Source organism: Lycorma delicatula, chromosome 4 (assembly GCF_047948215.1).
Source record: "Lycorma delicatula isolate Av1 chromosome 4, ASM4794821v1, whole genome shotgun sequence".
Classification (NCBI taxonomy): domain Eukaryota; kingdom Metazoa; phylum Arthropoda; class Insecta; order Hemiptera; family Fulgoridae; genus Lycorma; species Lycorma delicatula.
The window spans coordinates 205,241,010-205,262,055 of NC_134458.1; the positions used below are offsets into that span (position 1 = coordinate 205,241,010).

Below are 21,046 nucleotides of genomic sequence, written 5' to 3' on the forward strand. Positions count from 1 at the left end.
TCATTAACAATAACAATTTTCATTTTCTTCAAAAATGGTAAGCATTTGTCGACAAAATTGTAATCGCTGCATGAAATCTTGCTCGTTTAACTGCTGCACGACGGCTATCTTGTAAGGATGGAAATGCAGGTCTGTATGCAGAATTCGTCTTACCGTACTTGTGCTCATTTGAAGCGCCCCTGAATGCCTCTGAATAGAGCGGCGTGGGCTTCTGACAATGGCTTCCCTTACTCGTTCGATGTTCTCCGGAGTGCTAGCAGTTCGTCGGGGACCCGGTGGTTTTTTCTTCAATATTGAACCACTTCTTCGAAGGTTGTTTACCCACCCAATATTGTGTTACGAGAAGGGACACTTGCATTACGATGGATATTATACTGACGGCGGAAATCTCTCTGAACAGCAGTTACGGATTCGTCATTTCGCACAAAACTGTCATACGCGTACAGGCGTTGGTATAGCGTCCACAGCTCCATCTCAACGACTAAAATGTAAATGCTATGAAGAAAGGAAACGTCAGACACCAGCCACGTGCCCCTCCCACCACGAACGCCCGAGTACAACCCACTTCAAAAACATCCGGTTCCCGTGAATGACCCTTATATATATATATATATATATAATTTAATTTTTTTTAAATTTATTTAATTCATATTCAATTATATTTTTATGTCTAATTTACTAAAAAAATTCATAATAACCTTTTGATACATCCTAGAATTTCTGAACCCTGATAGCTGTTTACGTAATACACATGGAAATATAAATGTTTCAATTTTTGTTGATTAGAAAGGAGTAAAACATGTAATAATAGCCTGCACCATCTGACTAAATATAGACTAAAAATAATCTATTTTTTATTAAGTCAATATAAGTTGGCTTGCTGTGAGAGAAGAATAAAAATGGCGGATTCATTTTGCTCGACTAGAAATATTAAAAACATATAAAATGTGTCATTTAATGAATATTTAATAGTGAAAATAGCTTTTATATAAAGAAAAATACACAAAGCAGTATTACCAGTGATCATGTTAGTGTATGTTTTTGTGAACGAAGTCACTACCTTTCATAAGAAGCTATAACTTTACTGTGAATAACACATGTTTGTTGTTTTCTTGTGTTTTTTCACTCTTGTCTTTTGGCGAAGATTCACTCGACTCCCAAACAGGAGTCTTGGTATACTTCTTTTTTTTGGTTTATTAAAATAAGGCGTACATCTGGTAGATCAAATACAAATCAGGGGTACGCCTGGGATGCAAGAACTACCATTGCTGTTTCCAGGCACTTAAATCATCATTTCCCTGAAAAATGGATTGGGTCGTGGAGGTCCAAATTCCTGGCCACCAAGATCGCCTGATCTAACATCTTTAGATTTTTGCACCTGAGATGGATGAAACATATTGTATACAAAACAAAAATACTTTCTCGTGAGGAATTAATTGACCGCATAATGGATGCGGCTGAGCAACTTGAGGTGCTGAATTCCAAGTGAAATCTTTCACTAGCTATAACTTGCATAAAGCATTTTAGGACATATGTTATATGAACTTTTTCATATAATAAAAACGTTATGATACACTCTGTATAGTATGTGTAACTAAAATTTTAAATATAACTTCATGTAAATAAACATAACTTGAAATAGAATTTAAAAAAGAAGTACATTTTTTCCTGGTTTGAATACACTCGTATGCTGACTTTTAGACAAATAATAACATGTTTAAGCTGTATTTGACATTAAAAAGCTTCATTTCATAATATGGAAGTAAATGTATGACTGTAGTTGCATATAGATCTGAATATAGATTTTTTGCTGAATAAGCAAAAATTATGCACTGGACATATCCAGCAAGTAGCTCACCAATATTTTTTAAATCTTGGTGAGTTAAGATCTGGAAATTTTCATATATCCAGATTCAGCTTGTGAAAGTTTTAATTATTAAGTTCCAAATTATTTTTCCTCAGGTATTCTGTTCAATAGTCATTAGAGGAAGTATGAATGATACAGTGAATTGCACAACCACATATCACCAGTGCAAAGCCAGCAACAACAAACATCTGTTACAAATGTATATAAATAATTAATATACGAACCTCTGCAATATCAACAAAGAGTGGATCACCAAATTCTGTTCTTCTGCCATATGCATGTTTAAATGTTTCAGTAATGCGTTGTATATTTGTTACATTACTACCACCTTTCGCTGGTACAAGTCCATCTAAAACTTTTAACATGAAGGCAAGAAGAGCTCCAGATCCTGGAGGTGGCATTGTATATAAAGTTAAATTATTACTAAGATTTGCCACAATTGGATCAGCCCATCGCACTCTAATAAATAAATTAAAAAAAAAAAAGTTAAATTTATTAACTTCATTTCATTAAATGAATAGGGAATTTTAACAATTTGTGAATTAAAAATTATTGTTATTAAATTACAAATTAACAAATTTAGTTTATATAAATTATTAGTATTTAAGATCTCAGTTACCACAAATTGAGTTAAGATTTAAATTTTAAGAGTAAGGCTAAGATTTACTAGATTGACACATCCGACCCACCGGGTTGGTCTAGTGGTGAACGCGTCTTCCCAAATCAGCTGATTTGGAAAGCCGAGAGTTCCAGCGTTCAAGTCCTAGTAAAGCCAGTTATTTTTACACAGATTTGAATACTAGATCGTGGATACCGGTGTTCTTTGGTGGTTGGGTTTCAATTAACCACACATCTCAGGAATAGTCAAACTGAGAATGTACAAGACTACACTTCATTTACACTCATACATATCATCCTCTGAAGTATTATCTAAACGGTAGTTACCGGAGGCTAAACAGGAAAAAAAAAAGAAAAAAGATTGACACATCCAGTAATTGGGGATTTTTGTGTAACTCGGAGAGTTCAATGGGAGAGTCATCACAAGTCCCAATAAAAATACTCATACCTTTACATGGAATAAGGAATGAAGGATAAAAAAATGTAGGATGGGAAGGGGGCCCATCGGGCTGGTCTAGTGGTTAACTCATCATCGAAATCACTTGATTTCGAAGTCAAGAGTTCTAAGGTTCAAATCCTAGTAAAGGCAGTTACTTTTATATGGATTTGAATACTAGATCATGGATACCAGTGTTCTTTGGTGGTTGGGTTTCAATTAACCATACTTCTCAGGAGCAGTTGACCTGAGATTGTACATGACTACACTTTATTCATACATCATCCTCTGAAGTAATACCTTATGGTGGTTCTGGAGGCTAAACAGAAAAAGAGAGAGAGGACGGGAAGTGGGTGTCAACACTTAGATACTGCCTTCAGATTGAAGAAGGTTGGGTTAGAACTGAGATTAAATTTATCACCACAATAAAATCTTTCAATGGATACATCTATTTAGTAGATCCTTCTATTAAGCAGACACATCCGATCCAAGGTTTCCTTGATGTATGCAACATTTAATTTACTTAGAAATCTGGTGTTCCAATATTTATCCAATGTTCTATTGCAAAATGGGTAGAAAACAGTTTAAAATTCTGTAAATGAATGATTCTTTAGTCCAGCTTACACATAAGATGTTTGATTGTGATTTACAAAAAACGAATTGCATTTGAACGCTTTATTGCATTTGAACGTTTTGGAAAGCAACATTTTTAAAAGTAGGTGTGTCTTTGGTGAACAGCACAATCTTTATTTAAATAAAAAATAATTCCAGTAAAACAGATGTAGGCATTTTTATTAAAATGTCTTTTATTGTAAATTTAACTTCAGAAGAGCAATATAATTTGAAAATTTTCATAGCAACTGAAGATGATGCTACACCGTGCAACAATGAAATACCTACTGATTGATCTGTAGGAGATATTATGTTGTGTTTAAGTAAAAAATATTTAGGAACTGAAGGAATTTGTTAATTCAGTGCAAATGAAGCAGGTTTTTTTTATGCAGAACATATGTTAATAAATGAAAGCTGTGCAGCAAAACAAAAATGTAAAACTATAATTATGAACTACTTATAACATAGTTAAAAAAACAGCAGTATTACATTTTGCAATACAACTAGATCAAATCACATGAATTAATTTTACAGCTTTTTACAGTTTCCTTTTTTTTCTTTCTAATTAATAATGATTTTTTTCTGATTTTCATGAATTTCATTTCATATTTTTACAGTAACTGATTTATTACCTTAATTTTCACCTTAAATGTCATGTTTCATACTATAATAACAGATTCTTTAATTCATATTAGTATAGATTACAGAAAGTATCAAAGTTAGATTTAATTTGAAGGAATTACAATATACATTGAAAATATAGGTACTGAATTATCTATCCCCTTTAAATGATACCTCCAGAGTATGCACAAGCAGCATAGAATCAATGATGCCTACTGTTCAGAAGTTACACTGAATTTGCATCAGACCAGTTATAAAATATTGTTACATGTATATATTTGATTTAAGAGAGGTATTTTCAATCTGTAGATGAGTGCTTGCTTTTGATTAGAAATTAGTACTTCATCTTATCGGGAATTGCTTTTGCCGCTTTTTTTGAAAGAAGAGTTTTAATTGAAATCTCCTTTTAAAGCATCAAAAAACAGCTTAGCTCATCAGTCCACTATGCCCTAAAAGTGGTTCTAAATCCATTCCTCCTCCCTCCAGGAATTCTACATTTTTTCTTTTTATCCTCCAGGACCACCATTAGGTATTACTTCAGAGGATGTGATGAATGTCAATTTTTATAGCATGTGAAGATGCCATGCCTGACCGGGATTTGAACCTGGGACTTCTGGATGAAAGGCCAAGATACTACCACTTGTGCCACGGAGGCCAGCAGGCTGGCCTCCTTAGAGTGAGTGGAATTCTACATTAGTACAAGGAATTCTACATTGCACAACTTTTACCACACACAACATTGACAAACTTTATGAATTCAGACACAAGTAATTCAAAAGTAAACTTTCTTTAAGTAAATACAAGGACTGATAGATAAGTCTATGTAAAATCAAAATATGGTGTTTGTAGTACATTTTTGAGGTCATTCTAGTTTTCTCCATTTCCACTAGAAGCATGCACCAAGTTTCAGACAGATAAATTTATAATTCTTTAGTTGGCAGTTACTTGAGTCAAACAAATACTGAGATTTGTGAAAAATGAATGAAGAGAATTTTATGAGGTGATCAAACATTACTTTTGGAAAGGTTTTGCCTTTCCAAAATGTTTCACCTATTTTCTAATATGAAGAAGTGGATCTGCCTGTTTTGAAGACTCTGTTAAATCAGACCATAAGGATGGAATATATGAACTTCAGCAGCATTAAAGTAAGTAAGTTGGACTTGAAAGGAGATTGAGAAATTTAAAAGGTTTTTCCTGAAGTTGTCTTTTTATTTTTGCACAGATTTCAAACCCCAAACTTCACAGGGGTATGCAACAAACATAAAATGGTGGCTGATTAAACCAACTGGTTCAGGTTTTTATGCCAGATAAACGGTACCTGTAAGATTTAATTCCTCATTTCAGTTTGGAATTTTTTCACTATTTCATACATTTATATTAATAAATATTCTTGCTAAATTAATTAACTGGGGGAATATTAAAACAAAAAAACAAAAAATGAATTTTTAGAAAAATTTAATTCATTAACTATGAAGAAAATATTTCAAATTAAACATTAAAAACCATAAAATAATTTCTTTAAAACAAACAACTTTACAAAATTTAAAAAATTTGTAATAGTTACTTGAAAAACTATTACAGATGAACTCCAAAGTAGGAATATAAGTGTTTTTAAAATACTTATTTGATCTTCACAACTAATGGACACCAGATGTTATATGTTGATAGAGTGTAAGAATTTATAATTTTTTTCATAAAATGAAAGAATTTTTTTCTTATATTTAGTCCAATTCTGATTTTTTTCTCTATATTGTACTTACTGACTAAAGTAATTAATTCTTCAAGTGCAAATTTCTTATTTATACAACTATGTTTTATAATCATTTTAACGTTCAAATACAATAAAGTAATCAAAGAAATAGATGAATGGGTGAAACACAATATATATTTTTAATTACTAAATTGAAATACAAAAATAATCCACACTTATAAAAATAAATTTAACATACTATTATAAACAATAGACAACATGCTGTTCTATTATGAACAGCATACAACAAAATAAATTAATGTACTACTTAACATTAAAAAATCGACATGTATATAACTATGAATATTTAAGTGAATGCTAAGGATGTATAAATTCATAATAGTATTCAGATGTCTTATCTTATTAGTATTTCTTGTTATCATATAATGTATTAGTTTTTATTTCTCGATTAAAATTTTTTTTCTCTCATTCTTTAGATCATGAATTTATTAATTTTTATTTTACTGATTTCAATGTCAATTCAAATAATTTTACATTCTGGTTCTATGTACCTTTTCTTTCAGGTCTATTTTATTTAACTTAATTTTTCAATTTAAATTTTTTATGTTTATTTTTTTTTTATTTTTATGTATCATACTACAAAAATCATGTATTTTCATTTAGTTAAATTTTGTATTTTTATTTAGTTCTTTTTAATAATCATCCTGTTATTACAATATGAACTCACAGCTAGTACTCAAGATTTCTTTTACTAGTTGCATCAAGGATAAATATGTTGAATAAAACTGCATATGTAATCTTCAATTGCCAATAAAAAAAAAATATATATATATGTATATACGAGGTGCGACAATAAAGTAATGAGACTGATTTTTCTTTGCAAGATGTGGCAACCCTGCAGCTAGCGTAGGCTCACCATCTTTGACCTTGGTCTATAAGCTACTTCTAGTCCAAGCGGCGCATTGATGCAACTGCTCAGTCGTGAGTTGTGCTGTAATAAGTGAACACGTGTTTGTGTCTCTCGTCACAGAAATGAAACCGCAAAATATTGCGCAACGGTATGCCATTTATTTTTGCGTTAAATTGGGTGAAAACGCGACGACAACTTATGGTAAGCTTCAGAAGGCTTTTGGAGAGGAGGTTATGTCAAGAGCTCAAGTTTTTCGGTGGCATAAAATTTTTAGTGAAGGCAGAACGAATGTTGAAGATGAAGACCGCAGTGGACGACCATCAACCTCACGGACAGATGTCAACTTGACCAGGGTGCGTGAAATCGTACGATCTAATCGAAGATTATCCGTGAAAATAATTGCAGAAGAATTCAACATCAATCGAGAAACGGTTCGTCTAATATTAACTGAAGATCTTGGTATGAGAAAGATTTGTGCAAAAATGGTCCCCAAAAAACTCACACAACAACAGCGAGAAACACGGAAAAATGTGGCAGCCGATCTGTTAGAGCAAACGGAAATCAATCCAGATTTGTTGAGCCGTGTTATCACTAGCGATGAAGGTTGGTTTTTTCAATACGATCCAGAGACAAAACGCCAAAGTTCGCAATGGTGCTCAAAGGGATCATCCAGACCAAAAAAAGTTCGCATGTCAAAGTCAAAAGTGAAATGCATGCTTGTGTGCTTCTTCGATTCCAAGGGAATTGTTCATAAAGAGTGGGTGCCTCCTGGACAAACAGTTAACCAATGTTTCTACAAAGAAATTTTAGAAAGACTTCGTAAACGAGTTCTTCGTGTCCGTGCCAACATTGCTGATAATTGGATTCTGCATCACGATAATGCGCCATCCCATACTGCTCTGTCAGTACAGCAATTTTTAATCTAAAAACAAATTTCAGTACTACCACAGCAACCTTATTCACCAGATATCGCTCCGTGCGACTTTTTTCTATTTCCAAGAGTGAAAATGGCGGTCAAGGGACACCATTTTCAAACAACACAAGATGTCCAATAAGCTGTGACGAGGGTCTTGGAGGATATTACAGAGATGAGTTCTAGAAATCAATGGCAGAAGCGCTGGAATAAATGTGTGCAATCAGAGGGGAACTACTTTGAAGGAGACAACACTAAACATGACTAAAACGGTAAGCAACATTTTTTTTCACATCAGTCTCATTACTTTATTGTCGCACCTTTATATATATATATATATATATAACTATGTAATTATGACAATTTAAATTGACTACAGCAATCAACTCTATTTGTGCTAATTTTATATTTTCATAATAAATATGTTTATACTTCAATTGTTTTGGGAAATAATAGTAAAAAACAAAAAAAAAGACAAAAAAAATGTTACATGGTCAACACACCAATGATCTCTGAGGGAGACATGATAACATCTGTGCACCTCTTAAAAATTAAATTTGAATTTTTTTACAAAGTTCATGTATTGTCTGACCTTAAGGGGCCTTAATAACATTTAATGAAAAAATAATCTTCTTAAATGGGAATCAAAATGTAATTAACAAGTAATGGTTATTTTGTAGATATATCTAGATATAAAGTTAGTTTACATTTAAATAATGCTGTTCGATGGATCTCCCCAAACCTATCTACATTCTTTTTTCATAGCTATGATTGTCTAAATTTAGAATACCTAATAAGGATTAAAAATATCCCCTTTCCTTTACATTATATAGATTTGGTAATGTTAGATCTCAAATTCTTAAGCCACCGGCTTTGGTTGTTAATGTATTTGAAAATCCAATAATTACTTATTTAGTCATGCTAATATTCATAAAAGGCTTGTTTCTTGAGTTCTAAGTATAGATTAGTCTTCAAAGAACACAAAAAATTAATAATTACAGAAAACTTACGTGTAATTTGCCATATCCTGTCTAGTTATTATTCCACCTCCAATTTTTATGTCTTCAATAAATGCATCAGTTAATGATCCATCATATAATTCATCAGTTTTGTAAGTACTGTATGCTATCTTTCTCAAAGTTTTTGCTAATTTTGGTAATTTTATTGTTTCACCTAATTTGGGCAGTGTACCATCTGGTCTTAACAATATATTACTGAAAAAAAAGTCAATGTAAATAATGAAAACAAATATAAATTTACTTTATGATTACTTAAATGTAACAGGTTTAATTATTGATTGTCTCACTATTGTCTCTCAAATTATTGATGTCTAATAAAATTTAAGTTAATGTAAATAAAAATAAAAAAATTCATTTGATCAGTAACTGCTGTATATATAAATAATTACCAGACAAACTTTTTTTCTCTTTTTCATCACAATTATTATTACTACATTAATAATTAGTAAGTTATAATTAAAAATTAAGTTGATTTAAAAATCAAAAGACATCCCTCTAATGGTGAGTTACGTTCAATTAAAACTGTATTTGGTAGTTTATTATTGCAACTAATGACTATGAATACATTTGTAACACTATTATTAAATGCAGTCTTTATATTACTATATCAAGGGCGTGATTAATTAATATTTATGTTCAATAAAAATAGATTGGATACTATATTTACATTAACTTTAAAATCAGCACACACACACACACACACCCAAACACCACACACACACACACACACACACACACACATATATATATATATATACAGAATGGCCGGGAAGTCACCGTACTCCTAAAGTTAACGAAAAAATTGAGTTAGGATACGTGTTTAGAACATACGGTATTTTTGTTGGGGATCGGTTGGCAACAGTTTTTTACGTTACACACTCTTACTAAAAGGCAGTTGTGCTAAAATGGCTGACATGAGGAGCTACAGCGTCGAGGAGCGGTTAGAGACAAGTTCATGAACGACAACATACGAATCAAACAATGAAGCTAATTAGTGATGTGTTTCGGCAACGCTTTAATAAGCAGCCACCACGAAAAGCAACAATATTGGATTGAGAAAAACGTGCGTTTGAAATTGGGCAAAGATAGGCCGCGGAGTGAATGAAAGTTAACGCGGTTAGAAACATGTGCTGCTGTTGCAGTTTCCATTGAACAATCCCCGATGAAATCGACTCGTAAACGGTCAGCTGAACTTCGTATACCGTGGATGACAATGCAAGACCATATGAAAAAGGACATTAGTTTGGCCATTTCTTCCGATGTTCATCGGTGAACTGTTTGTCAGATACAGACATGGAACGTTCTACCTCGGCTCTTGGCCGAGGTAGAAGACACAGTCGTTAGCAACTGGCAAACCGCATGGTCATCCGCTCAAACAGGAGAGTGGACAAGGAGACTTATTCCCAATCTGAAAGAGTGGTTGGGTAGGGAGAAAGGCGGACTAGATTTCCACACCACTCAGTTGATGACAGGACATGGGTCGTTCGCGAAATACCTTAATAGAATCGGGAAAAGGCAGACGTCAAGGTGTTCGTACTGTCAGGAAGAAGACGACGCGGAACACACCGTATTCAACTGCTATAGATGGGAGGGTCTCAGACATGAAATAAGGCATAATAACCTGACACCTGACAACCTGGTTAGCTGGCTAATGCAATCCAATAACAACTGGGATTGGTTTTACAATTTAGCGAGCACCGTCCTCAAATCTAAAGAGGAAGAGACAGACACAGACGATAGGCGCGAAGATAGGGCAGGGAGGACAGTCCCAACCCGGAGGGCCCGTATGCTTAGGTATGCGGGTTCCGGTGATGGGGTGGGAACTCCTGGGGTTGCTTGAAAGGGATAAAGAAAAGACCGAGTCCCGGCCGGCGGTGTCGGTTCCTGGGGGCGCTTCGGTGCTTGCTGGGGCTGGCGCCGCCGGTTTGAGGAAGGCATAAAAGAGTAAAGACCGAGACCCGGTTCTCTGCGTGTGGGGGGGGGGCAGCATAGCTGGACCTTCCCTTACGTGCGGAGGATTAGAGGCGGGCAGCAATAAGAAAAGATCCGGAACCGGGGGGGCTGATCTGCCGTGCCGGACGTACAGCCAGTGGGTGGGGAGGCCCCCTTAGAGTCACAAGGACACATCCCTGGGCCGTGTATACTTGAGTGGATGTCCGGCCCAGGGATGTAGGGGAAAAAAAGACATGGAACGTCGCGCTGCATGCTGCCGGGCTTTATTAGAAGAATTCCTCGCTGCTCATTACAGATTTTTTGTACTAACTTTAAGGAGTACGGTAACTTCTCGGCCCCTGTATATGTAAACTGTGTGTCCCACGAAGAGGTATACGCTTTTGATTTAGGATCACTCACACATCTCCCTACCGATTCTATTGAAACTTTGCAAACCTTTTAACGAACGTTTTAAAAATATTTTGTGAAAAAAAATATTACCTTTATTAATCTCTTGGGTCAACTGATAAACTATACAAACTTTTTTTCTAGTAAATTTGAAGTAAAATATGTCTTATTACATATATATATATATACACACACCACAATAATATACAGTGTTCCGGGATGTATCAGTTGAAATTCAGGAACTGATTCAGACATCAAAATGAGCAAAAACGTTCATATCGACATTAGTCCTATTTTGCTTTGTTTTCCTTCTGGACGTAATTTTGTGATTTTCAAGAAAAAAATTATTTCTCAGGAACGGGTAAACCTGCTTTAATTAAATTTGGCATATCTAAGAATAAGTGTTTTGTTCTACAAAATAAAAAAATTTGAAAACGTCACCTTCAAAACTTTAAAAATGGCGGCCATCTTAATTTTTTAATTTTCAATATCTTTGTGATTATGTTTGATCAAATTTTTACTTTGACAAAATTTATTAAGTATTTTATTTTGAACAAAATGATACTCATTTGTAAAAATCTGTTGACAAACAATCGAGTTATTGAGTTATTGCTTGCACCATAATGCAAGCTGACAATCTTTTGCCTGTTTTTATTTCCTCCACTAAATGTAATAAAAACTGTTAATAATAAATAATAATAGTCAATTAATAAAAACTATTTTATGAAAACAAATCAAAACAGGACTTATGTCGATATGAACTTTTTGTACTCATTTTGGTGATATAAATCAGTTCCTGAAGTTCGGCTAATACGTCCCGGAACACCTCCGTATATACCTTCATAATAATGGTAAACTGTTGTCCCATGTTTAGTGAGTTTCTCTACAATCCAACGATAACAGTCCTGTGTGAAAATATATTGGTTTTTCCTTTACATTTGTATGTATTTTCAAAACGTTCAAAGAAGATTTTAGTTCCGTAAACAGAAAAATGTCTGTAGAAATTGATTTTGGAGACATGAACAACAGTCACAGCGTACTTTGCTAAAACTTGATAAGAGATGGCAGATGAAGCAGTCTATCAATGCCTTTGACTTACTTCATTTTCGCTACCTCTCTCAAACCCTTCTCTACTGTTAAATAAAATTTTTTATTGTCTGTTAACCTTGCAAGAAAAACTCTTTATGAATAACAGAAATGTGAAGACAATCAACATGACCTAGATGCTGGAATGACAATCATGTTGTTTCTTGTCAAGGTGATGACTTTACCACTCTACAATGATAGTGTTTTGGTTTCCTTATCATAACTATAATGAGTCACATAACCTAATATGATGTTTTCAAAATAAGGTTTTTCTATTACCATTTAACTGATTCAAAATATTCCAAATGGCAAAAATTGGGTTTCTTCTTGTTTAATTCCCAACACAAATTATGCCATAATGTGAAACATGATAAATCTTTTTGGTCAAAGCAATTGACCATTTTAATTATTAACACACATTTTTTCAATATAGTTTTTGTCAGTCAATATTCATGACTCTAGATTTTATTATTATTATGCCTAGTTTGAAACAATTAAACTGCTGTATGTGTATATCATTTATAGATTATTACCCATACCTTTGTAGAATATTTAAAAAATTTCAGTAGAAGTATACATATTTATAAAAAATTATGTAACAGAAACACTGCAAAAGACAATTTGCATTCTCAAATAATAAAAGTAAATTTAATGCAAAAAATAAACTGACACTAGTAACAGCAATATACTTACAATTAAATCATATTTTGCGATCAAGTAGTGACAAAAACCTATTATGTAAATTGAGTAAACTTTTTCAACAGCTGACATTAAAATTGAATGAATAGTATGAATTTATTATAGCAAACACAATACATAGAAAATATCATTTTAAAATATTATCTGCCAATTCACAAATGTGACATAAAATTTTGTCTGCTAGATTGATGATAAAAAAGGAAAACATTACTAAAACAGTACTGTTAACAAAAATAAAAGTAAAATAATTGCTTGGCATATAAAAAAAAAAAATTATCTACCTATAGCTCTGATCTCAATAGTTAAGTACAATATAATACTTTCAAATAAATAGGAAATTTAAAAGACTTTTAATCTAGTATAAATTTTTTACTACATATAAAGATTACTTATAATGTAAAGCATACTATATGTTGTAAGGAGTATAATATAATATTTCCTGTACAAGGAATAATAACAATATGACTGGTCAGTCTTTTAATAACTTTGCATTTTTATATTTATTAATCAACATTATTATTTACCTTCAATCATAATTCAACTTGTTTTACTGTTTACAAATAACTAAATGGATTTAATAAAAATATTACAAATAATGAACCCCTAGAATAAAAAGTATAAAATTTATCTGTTTAAAGTTTTTCACAGTTCTGATTCTCATGTAATGGCAAAGTGGTAAAAATTAATTTAGTTCAACAACTGATATATGAAGTAATTTACATTTTCTATTTTTGTGACTATTGATTGTAAAATATGTGTATTACAGAGAGGTTAACAGTAACTCTGCAAATTGAAATGAGTTCAAACTGATGATTTTATGGACTGTTTACTAAACCTATATCTGTCCCAATACTATCATTTTTAAAAAAATATATTTTTTACCTTAATGTTTCACTGATTCTGATTTTATCTTCTAAGAACATTAGATTAGCAGCAAGATGTTCATTTATTGGTACTCCTTTTTCACATAATTCAATAGTGGGATCGAATAATTCATGCCATTCTATATTTCCACTTCTATATTTTTCAAATGCTGCTTGATAACCTCTCAATTCACCTGGTATCCCAGCAGACCTTGCTCCTAAAATTTTTATTAAAACAATAAAAACTAATTCATGGTTAAGATATTAATGTTAGGAGAACTGTCACTTAATAAGCTTTGTATTATTTGCAAGGTACTTACTAATTCATAAAGTGTACATATTATTTTTTAATAATAATGACTGTTGGAAGTGCAAATGTAATGAAAGGGAAATAAATATAAAGCATAGTTTTGTGTTTTAGGAAAGATCTGTTTGAGATTACAAATAGGAAAAAAACATTATAAGATAAAAATAATTTATTATAGGCAAATACAATCTTCTTTATCTTACATACAAATTTTTATTTTTCCACAAAATCATCATTGAGTCTCATGCATTTTTTAAACTGTTTCAACAGCTTACTTATTTTAGTGATATAAAGTCCACCACTTGATACATTTAGTAACATTGTTCTTCAGTTCCCTGTCATTTTCGAATCACTGTAATCTGAATTATATCTTTAAATGCATGAATGAGTGGTAATCATTTGGTGTGTAATCAGAGCAGGTGGTCCAAAATTTTCTAACAATTTTTCTGATAACTGATCTGTTTGAATTGATGTGTGTGGTGGAACATTATGCAAGAGTATGATCCAATTGGATAACAACCCACATCTTTTGTTTTGAACGGTATATTTAACTGTCAGTAGAATTTCATAGTTCATTTCACCAAATAATAGTCATTCTGCTTTCCAGAAAATCAATCAAGATGGTTTTCTTATCCCAGAAGACAATGGTCATGATTTCTGAAACAAAAGGTACTAACACAACTATAACGTTTGGAGATGATGAGTGTTGTAATTACATTAATTATTATTTTGATTTGATATTTATGTAGGAAACCAAGGTTTCATCCCCGGCGACAATGTGGTCAAATAGACCATCCCTTTTTTAAAACACTACTCATAAATATTAATTAATTAATTAATACTCATAAATATTAATTAATATTAAGCATTTTTGGCACTTATTTTCTGTGTCACAATGTTGTGAATTAACATGAGTGAAATGTTCAGTAACTAAACTAAAAATTCTGAACCATAAATCACTGACTGCCATGAACTTTTGCAGTCATTTCTTTCAAATACTGTTCTGTTATCACTGTTAGTCAATTGCTATAATTTGTATCATGAATATTTGTTCATTCTTCCATAAACTAATGACTCTATTCCTTAACTTTACTATCGCTAATGATGTTTGGCCTGTAAACCTCACAAAGTTGCTTTAAATTTGAGCAGAAGAATTGCCTTTTGCTGACAAAAAATATTACAGAGTGAAATTATCTGTTGTAACACATCTATTGTAAATTGCCCCCACACAACAACAATCACAGAGCTGATGCTAACTAAATGGTGAAGAGCTGGGTATTGCATCATATTGAAACATCGCATATCCACAATCTCAATGTTACTACAATCATCAGTAATTTCAAAAAAAAACTTACTTTAAAAAATGTACCCAGTAAATTAAAATGTAATAATAGCAGAAATAAATTAACTATAAACATTCTGTATTAGTAAGATATATAAAATTAATAAAAAACTCAAAATTCAGAAAAACATCATAGTGTTTTTGAATTTTAATTAACTTAAAAAATGAGAAGTTATGTGGTTCAAACCGCATTTTTTTAAGTACGTTTGAACCTTACTGTTCTGAAGCTAGTGATTATTTTTTAATTTTATTTTGAAGATACTTTTTCTACTGATTTCCCTGAAAGTTTCTTCCTTACAACTTAATTGGAACACTTCTTAAGTTTGTGATCACATACATCACAACAATGATCTAAGTTTCATTTTTAATGAATTAGGAGTAAAATAATCTATACATTTATTCTTTCATTTATTATCACCATTATTTACTATTTAATTGTTATATGAGAAATGTAGGACAATGTGAAGTCATTTTGATATTCAAAACTTAAATAAAATTGACTGGAAAGCTTTAAGTAAAATAATAATTCATAATTCCAAATTCCAGACAAGCTCAGCCACACTACATGTGCGTGTAATATATATATATGTATATATATTATTTTAAAGCTAGAAGTAGGATGGATCAAAGAAATTAGAGAAGATATGAAAGAATTGGGAATTTCCCTGACTGACCTACAGAATAAAACTGGAAAAATTACAAAGCTAAAAGACAAAAGCATTAGATTTAAACAAAAGACAGACAAACTATAAAATACAACGAAGAGGGTGTTTACGGATGAAGAAAAGAAAGCAAGATCTGAACAGATGAAGAAATACTGGGCAGCTCGGAAGAGTAAAATAACACGCTTTTCTCAGAAAAGATCCAACTAAAATTGACTTAAGTGGTCCCATGTTGGCTGTAAAAGCATAATAATAATAATAATATTATTTTACTAAAATTAATTTTTTTCCATCTGTACAGATGGACTGTACTAAATTATATTAATATAAACCACCTAGTACAGAATATTGAGATAAGAAATATTTTAGCTTATCTTAATTTTATCATGAAAGTACTTTTCGCAGGATCCCACATCCTTAGTCATTGAAATATTTAATTAAATATTTAATTTGCAATTTTCATTATAATATTATAGTAATGTAACGTTACATCCATGAATGTAATGTTACATTACATGTTTATTGTAATGTAACTTTGTTACATTACATCCAATGGAACCACATCATTCAATGGCAATCTTTGAAGAAGTTTAACATAGAAGCTAGCTCAGACAAAGGAAAAGTTTTTTGCAAGTTTCCCTGTTTAAAAATGGTTTGTTTTAAATTTGACACATCTGAAAAAGTTGAAATCTGAAGAAGTTAAAATTTACAGAATTGTGTAGTTTACGGATTTATTTTTTATTTTATGTTTTGTGTTTTCAACCTTATTTACTCTTGTAATAAGGTCTATATTTGATAGTTTTGGTGGTTTACAAGAACCAACAGGCTGCTGAGTTGTTTTTCTTAATAGAAGACTGATGTCAGTAATACTATGTCACTAGCTTGGTGAGTCTTAGTTAAACATTTTCTAAGTTCTTACAAGACAAACTAGGGGAATACTACCTATCCTTTTTTCTCCTAACCCTTTCCTCTCCCTCTTAATCTCTTGGGATGGGGGCTCATAATCCCAACCCCCCATCTTTATACTCCCTTCCCTCTTCCAAAAATTCAGACCCTAGATTTGGGAGAATACATTTTCCTACCCCCCACTCTTCCAAAACCCCCCTAGCGCTTCCAAATAGTGCCTTGTGAGGTATAGTTTGATTTGGAAGAAGGTGGACATTACGAAAAAGGTGGACATTACGAAAAAGGTGGAATTTATTATTTTTTTTATATTGTGTAAGAAAATCCAAAAAAGCAGTGACGGCCTCGAAGGAGCACAGCACTGAGCATGGCGAAGTTATGGAGGTTGTGCCCTCTTAGTCTAGTGCGAGCACTTCGGTGTAGATGCAGGTTGGAGCCCCAACTGGGGAAACACTGGAGGAAGGATGTTCCCTGGTGGCCCAGAAACCCCGGATGGAACTAAGGAAATCTGCCAAGAGACTGAAGTAGTATCACAAGTCTTCTAACGAGGAAGAGGAGCTACTCCGTAGCCGATGGTGGCCGAGAATGCGGCTTACGGCTACCTTTCGGGTTTCGGAGAGACTGATTGCCACATGTCGGCTTCCCGCGGCTTTGGCCGCTGACATAAGAGTAATGGTAGAGTAAAGATAGGGTATCTTGATGGGTAGATACTATTGAGACCCCATTAAAATGCTATAGGTGCTTCAAAAAAGGAAAGGAGCAATTGGAGCACCTCGCCTGAAATTGTAGTGGTGTAAACATGGAAAACAACTGTTTTAGGGCGTAGCTCTGCCTCGCCGGGGGCGGTCCTTGGTTGTGACTTGGTAATGTCACGCGGGACTCCATGATGGAACTGGGTGGAAGTGCGAGGTTTGTCCCCAGCTTCTATGCAGACCGGGATGGGGTCATATTTCCCTTGGTAGGTGACCAGATTTGGTCAACTTATTGGGTGTAGATCTGAATTTTTATGTTGCGTAAAACACGCTTTTAACTGGTATGAGTGTAGCGCTTATTTGACTTATTACATGTTAATTTTCTGAGGCGATTATAGACACGAGCGGTGATGTTAAAAGTGTACTAGGCGCGGGGTTCGCGCTTCCGTGATTTCGGTTAGTTAGTTTTGAGAGTGTCATGTTAGAAAGGGTGTAAAAATGTCCATTAGATGCCTAGTGAAGGCGAAATCTGATTTGTGATTATTTACCGATGTAAATGTCTGCCGAGGGATTTACCTCGGTGGCATCCCGACTAAGGCCTGGCTGATGACTGTGATATGTAATCAATTAGAGGGTCAAAAGACTACCTCCGGTAAAGCCCCTCAGAGCTCGGAACGGAGGAAGTGGTCTGGCGACCTTTAACTTTACAAGGTGAGTGTGTCTTCCCCTACGGGGTTGGGATGTGGTGAAGAGGGCCATTGGGCTGCTGAGTGCGTGAAGAGTTCTAGGTGTCTGACATGTAAGACTGAGGGGCACCGTACTGGCGCCGCTGCGTGCCCTAAGGGTCTTGCAACTACAAGGAGTACGGCAAACCGGGGGAGGATGAGGAGTTTTTCTACCCGGAAATGAAGCTTGTTCAAATAAATTTGAATCATTCGGCACTTGCCCAAGATATTTTGGCACGTAGTATATCAGAGATGAGTGCTGATATAGCAATCATCTCCGAACCATATCCGACCTGGCGTGGTGCGGACTGGTTGGAGTCGGCGGACGGTGTAGATCGGCCATATGAGTGTGCTCTCCTCTGGTGATTCTTGAGCTATTATGTGAGTATGGTTTTGTTCGGGCCAGGATTTCCGGAATCTATGTATGTAGCTGCTATGTAAGCAACGGTTTAAGGAGGCATTGTCTGCGCATACTGGAGACATAGCTACGCCTTGTAGCAATACATAGCTATGCATTGATTGTGGGCGATTTCAATGCGTGGTCGACGACATGGAGTTCTGTCAGAACGGACGCAAGGGGAAGACTGTTGACCGAGATGACTGCATCCCCAGTATTAATGAGGGGAACACTTTTACTTACCGGAGAGGAACCTTTGAATCGACCATTGATGTTACCTTTGCCACCCCCACCCACGCAGCGAGGATTGGTGACTGGCGGCTATCGAAGGATTTTACTGGAAGTGACCACCAGGCGATATGTATTACCATAGAGGACGGTAGACAGAGTGCAGCTGTATACGTGGCTGGAGCATGAGGAGAACTGACTCTCATGCACTTATCGAAGGACTTAACTTTCACAAAGTTACTGCTGCGGAAGAGAATGTCCGCTGTTTGATGGAGGCCTGCGATGATCTCCTCCCCCGAAGGTACATCAGGAGGGGATGTCCTTCGGTTTATTGGTGGACTGAGGAGATCCCGCAAAAGCGGAAAAAATGCCTGAGGGCCAGACGGCAGGATCAGATAATGTACTACAACTCTGCCATAGATTACTGCACAAACAGGTACAAGGAGTGTCGGAGAGAGCTCCAGAAACTTATAAAATACTCTAAGAGGGCCTATTGACGAAAATTAATCCAGGAAATAGAGAATGACCCGTCGGGTAGGCCTTGTAAAATCTTAGTTAAAAATGTCCTTAAACCGAGAGCTCGTGCTACCCCGAGTCGGGGACGTAGAAGTTATAATGAATGGTTTATTCCCCCATGGTGAAGGAGTATTTCTGGATGCAGATGAGGTAGAAAGCCTCTGTCATTTACTAAAGAGGAACTTGTTCAAGCAGTGGAACGTCTACCTCGTGATAAGGCCCCAGATCCGGATGCCTTGCCAAATTTAGAGGTCAAGCTGGCAATTGTGACATTGTGTTTTCCTAGACATATAATACCTTTTTAGAAGAGGGACTCTTCCTTGAACTTTGGAAGAGACAACGTCTTGTCCTAGTACTGAAGCCTGTGCGCGATCCGGCTCTCCCGTCTTCCTTTCGTCCCCTAGCAATAATTAATGCAATGGGAAAGGTCACGGAGCAAATGATACAGCAGCGATTGGACCGAATAATTGAAAACTCTGGCGGCTTTTCGAAGAGACAATTTGGCTTCCGAGCTGGAAAGTCTGCATTGGACGCGGTGGCGGAGGTGACTGATGCGGCCCGTACTATCGTTACTAAAAGGAAGATGTGTGCGATAATGGCATTAGATGCGAGGAACGCGTTTAATTGCGTTTCTCATACCGCCATCGCCTCAGCATTGGTGAATCTTCAGGTCCCTAGCTATTTAATGAGGATGAAATTGTCATATCTGAGGGATAGGAGGCTTATATACGCTTCTGACAATAACACTTAAGAGAGAAGTGTCGATTGAAGTGTTCCGCAGGGATCGGTCCTGGACCGACCCTGTGGAACGCTGCGTATGATATACCCTATCATACTCCGCAGTATCCTATCGCGCTCGTGGTTTGTGCAGTCACTAAGAAGGATATTGCCGACAAAATTCGGACTTCATATCGAGCCGTTAGTGCCTGGTTGGCTGGTGTAGGATTGGAACTAGCGCCAGAAAAGACAGAGATGGTCTTAATTACTACTAGGAAACGACGCTCAACCCTGATCGTTGAATTGGAGGGAAGGAGGATTGTGTCCAAGCCTGCCATCAGATATGTGGGGATATGGGTTGACGCGCATCTTAGATTTGGGATCCATATGTTGGATGCCAGAGAGAAAGCAGAAAGAGTAATGCGTGCGGTTGAGGCTCTCCTCTCCAACACAAGAGGACCTAGCGAGCAGAGGAGGAGGCTTCTGTCGAGCGTGACGTACTCCTCGCTATTATATGGTGCAGAGATTTGGGCTAATGCGTTATTATACACTAGATACAAGGAAGCGTACTCACTGTATCGTAAGTGTTGCCTGCGGATATCTTCCGACTATGGGACGATATCTCGCTAGGCAGTGGTGGTACTGTAGGGGCAATGCCGGTTGATCTACTGATAGTCCTCAGAGTGAAACGAGCGGAAACTAGGAGGTTGCCACCCCAGGAGAAAAAGGAACAGCTTCAGGCCTATACCAGGGAACTAATGTGCGTATGACAGGATCGGTGGGACATAGGCCAGAAGGGTCGGTGGACCCGCCATCTGATTGGGGACATTCGAGCTTGGTGTGAGAGAAAACGTGGCCAAAC

The 21,046-nt window shown here is 35.0% G+C and overlaps 1 protein-coding gene across 8 annotated transcripts in view; it reads right to left on the reverse strand.

Moving 5' to 3' along the window:
- LOC142324238 (scoloptoxin SSD14-like) overlaps positions 1-21,046 on the reverse strand; it is a 190,466-nt gene that overhangs the window by 27,116 nt on the left and 142,304 nt on the right. For all 8 annotated transcript variants that reach the window (XM_075365084.1, XM_075365089.1, XM_075365087.1 and 5 more), the window contains 3 exons: positions 13,715-13,913; positions 8,699-8,902; positions 2,092-2,326 (listed from right to left, as the gene is read on the reverse strand). In XM_075365084.1, coding sequence (XP_075221199.1) covers positions 2,092-2,326; positions 8,699-8,902; positions 13,715-13,913 — 638 coding nt within the window. The remainder of the gene's footprint in view (positions 1-2,091; positions 2,327-8,698; positions 8,903-13,714; positions 13,914-21,046) is intronic.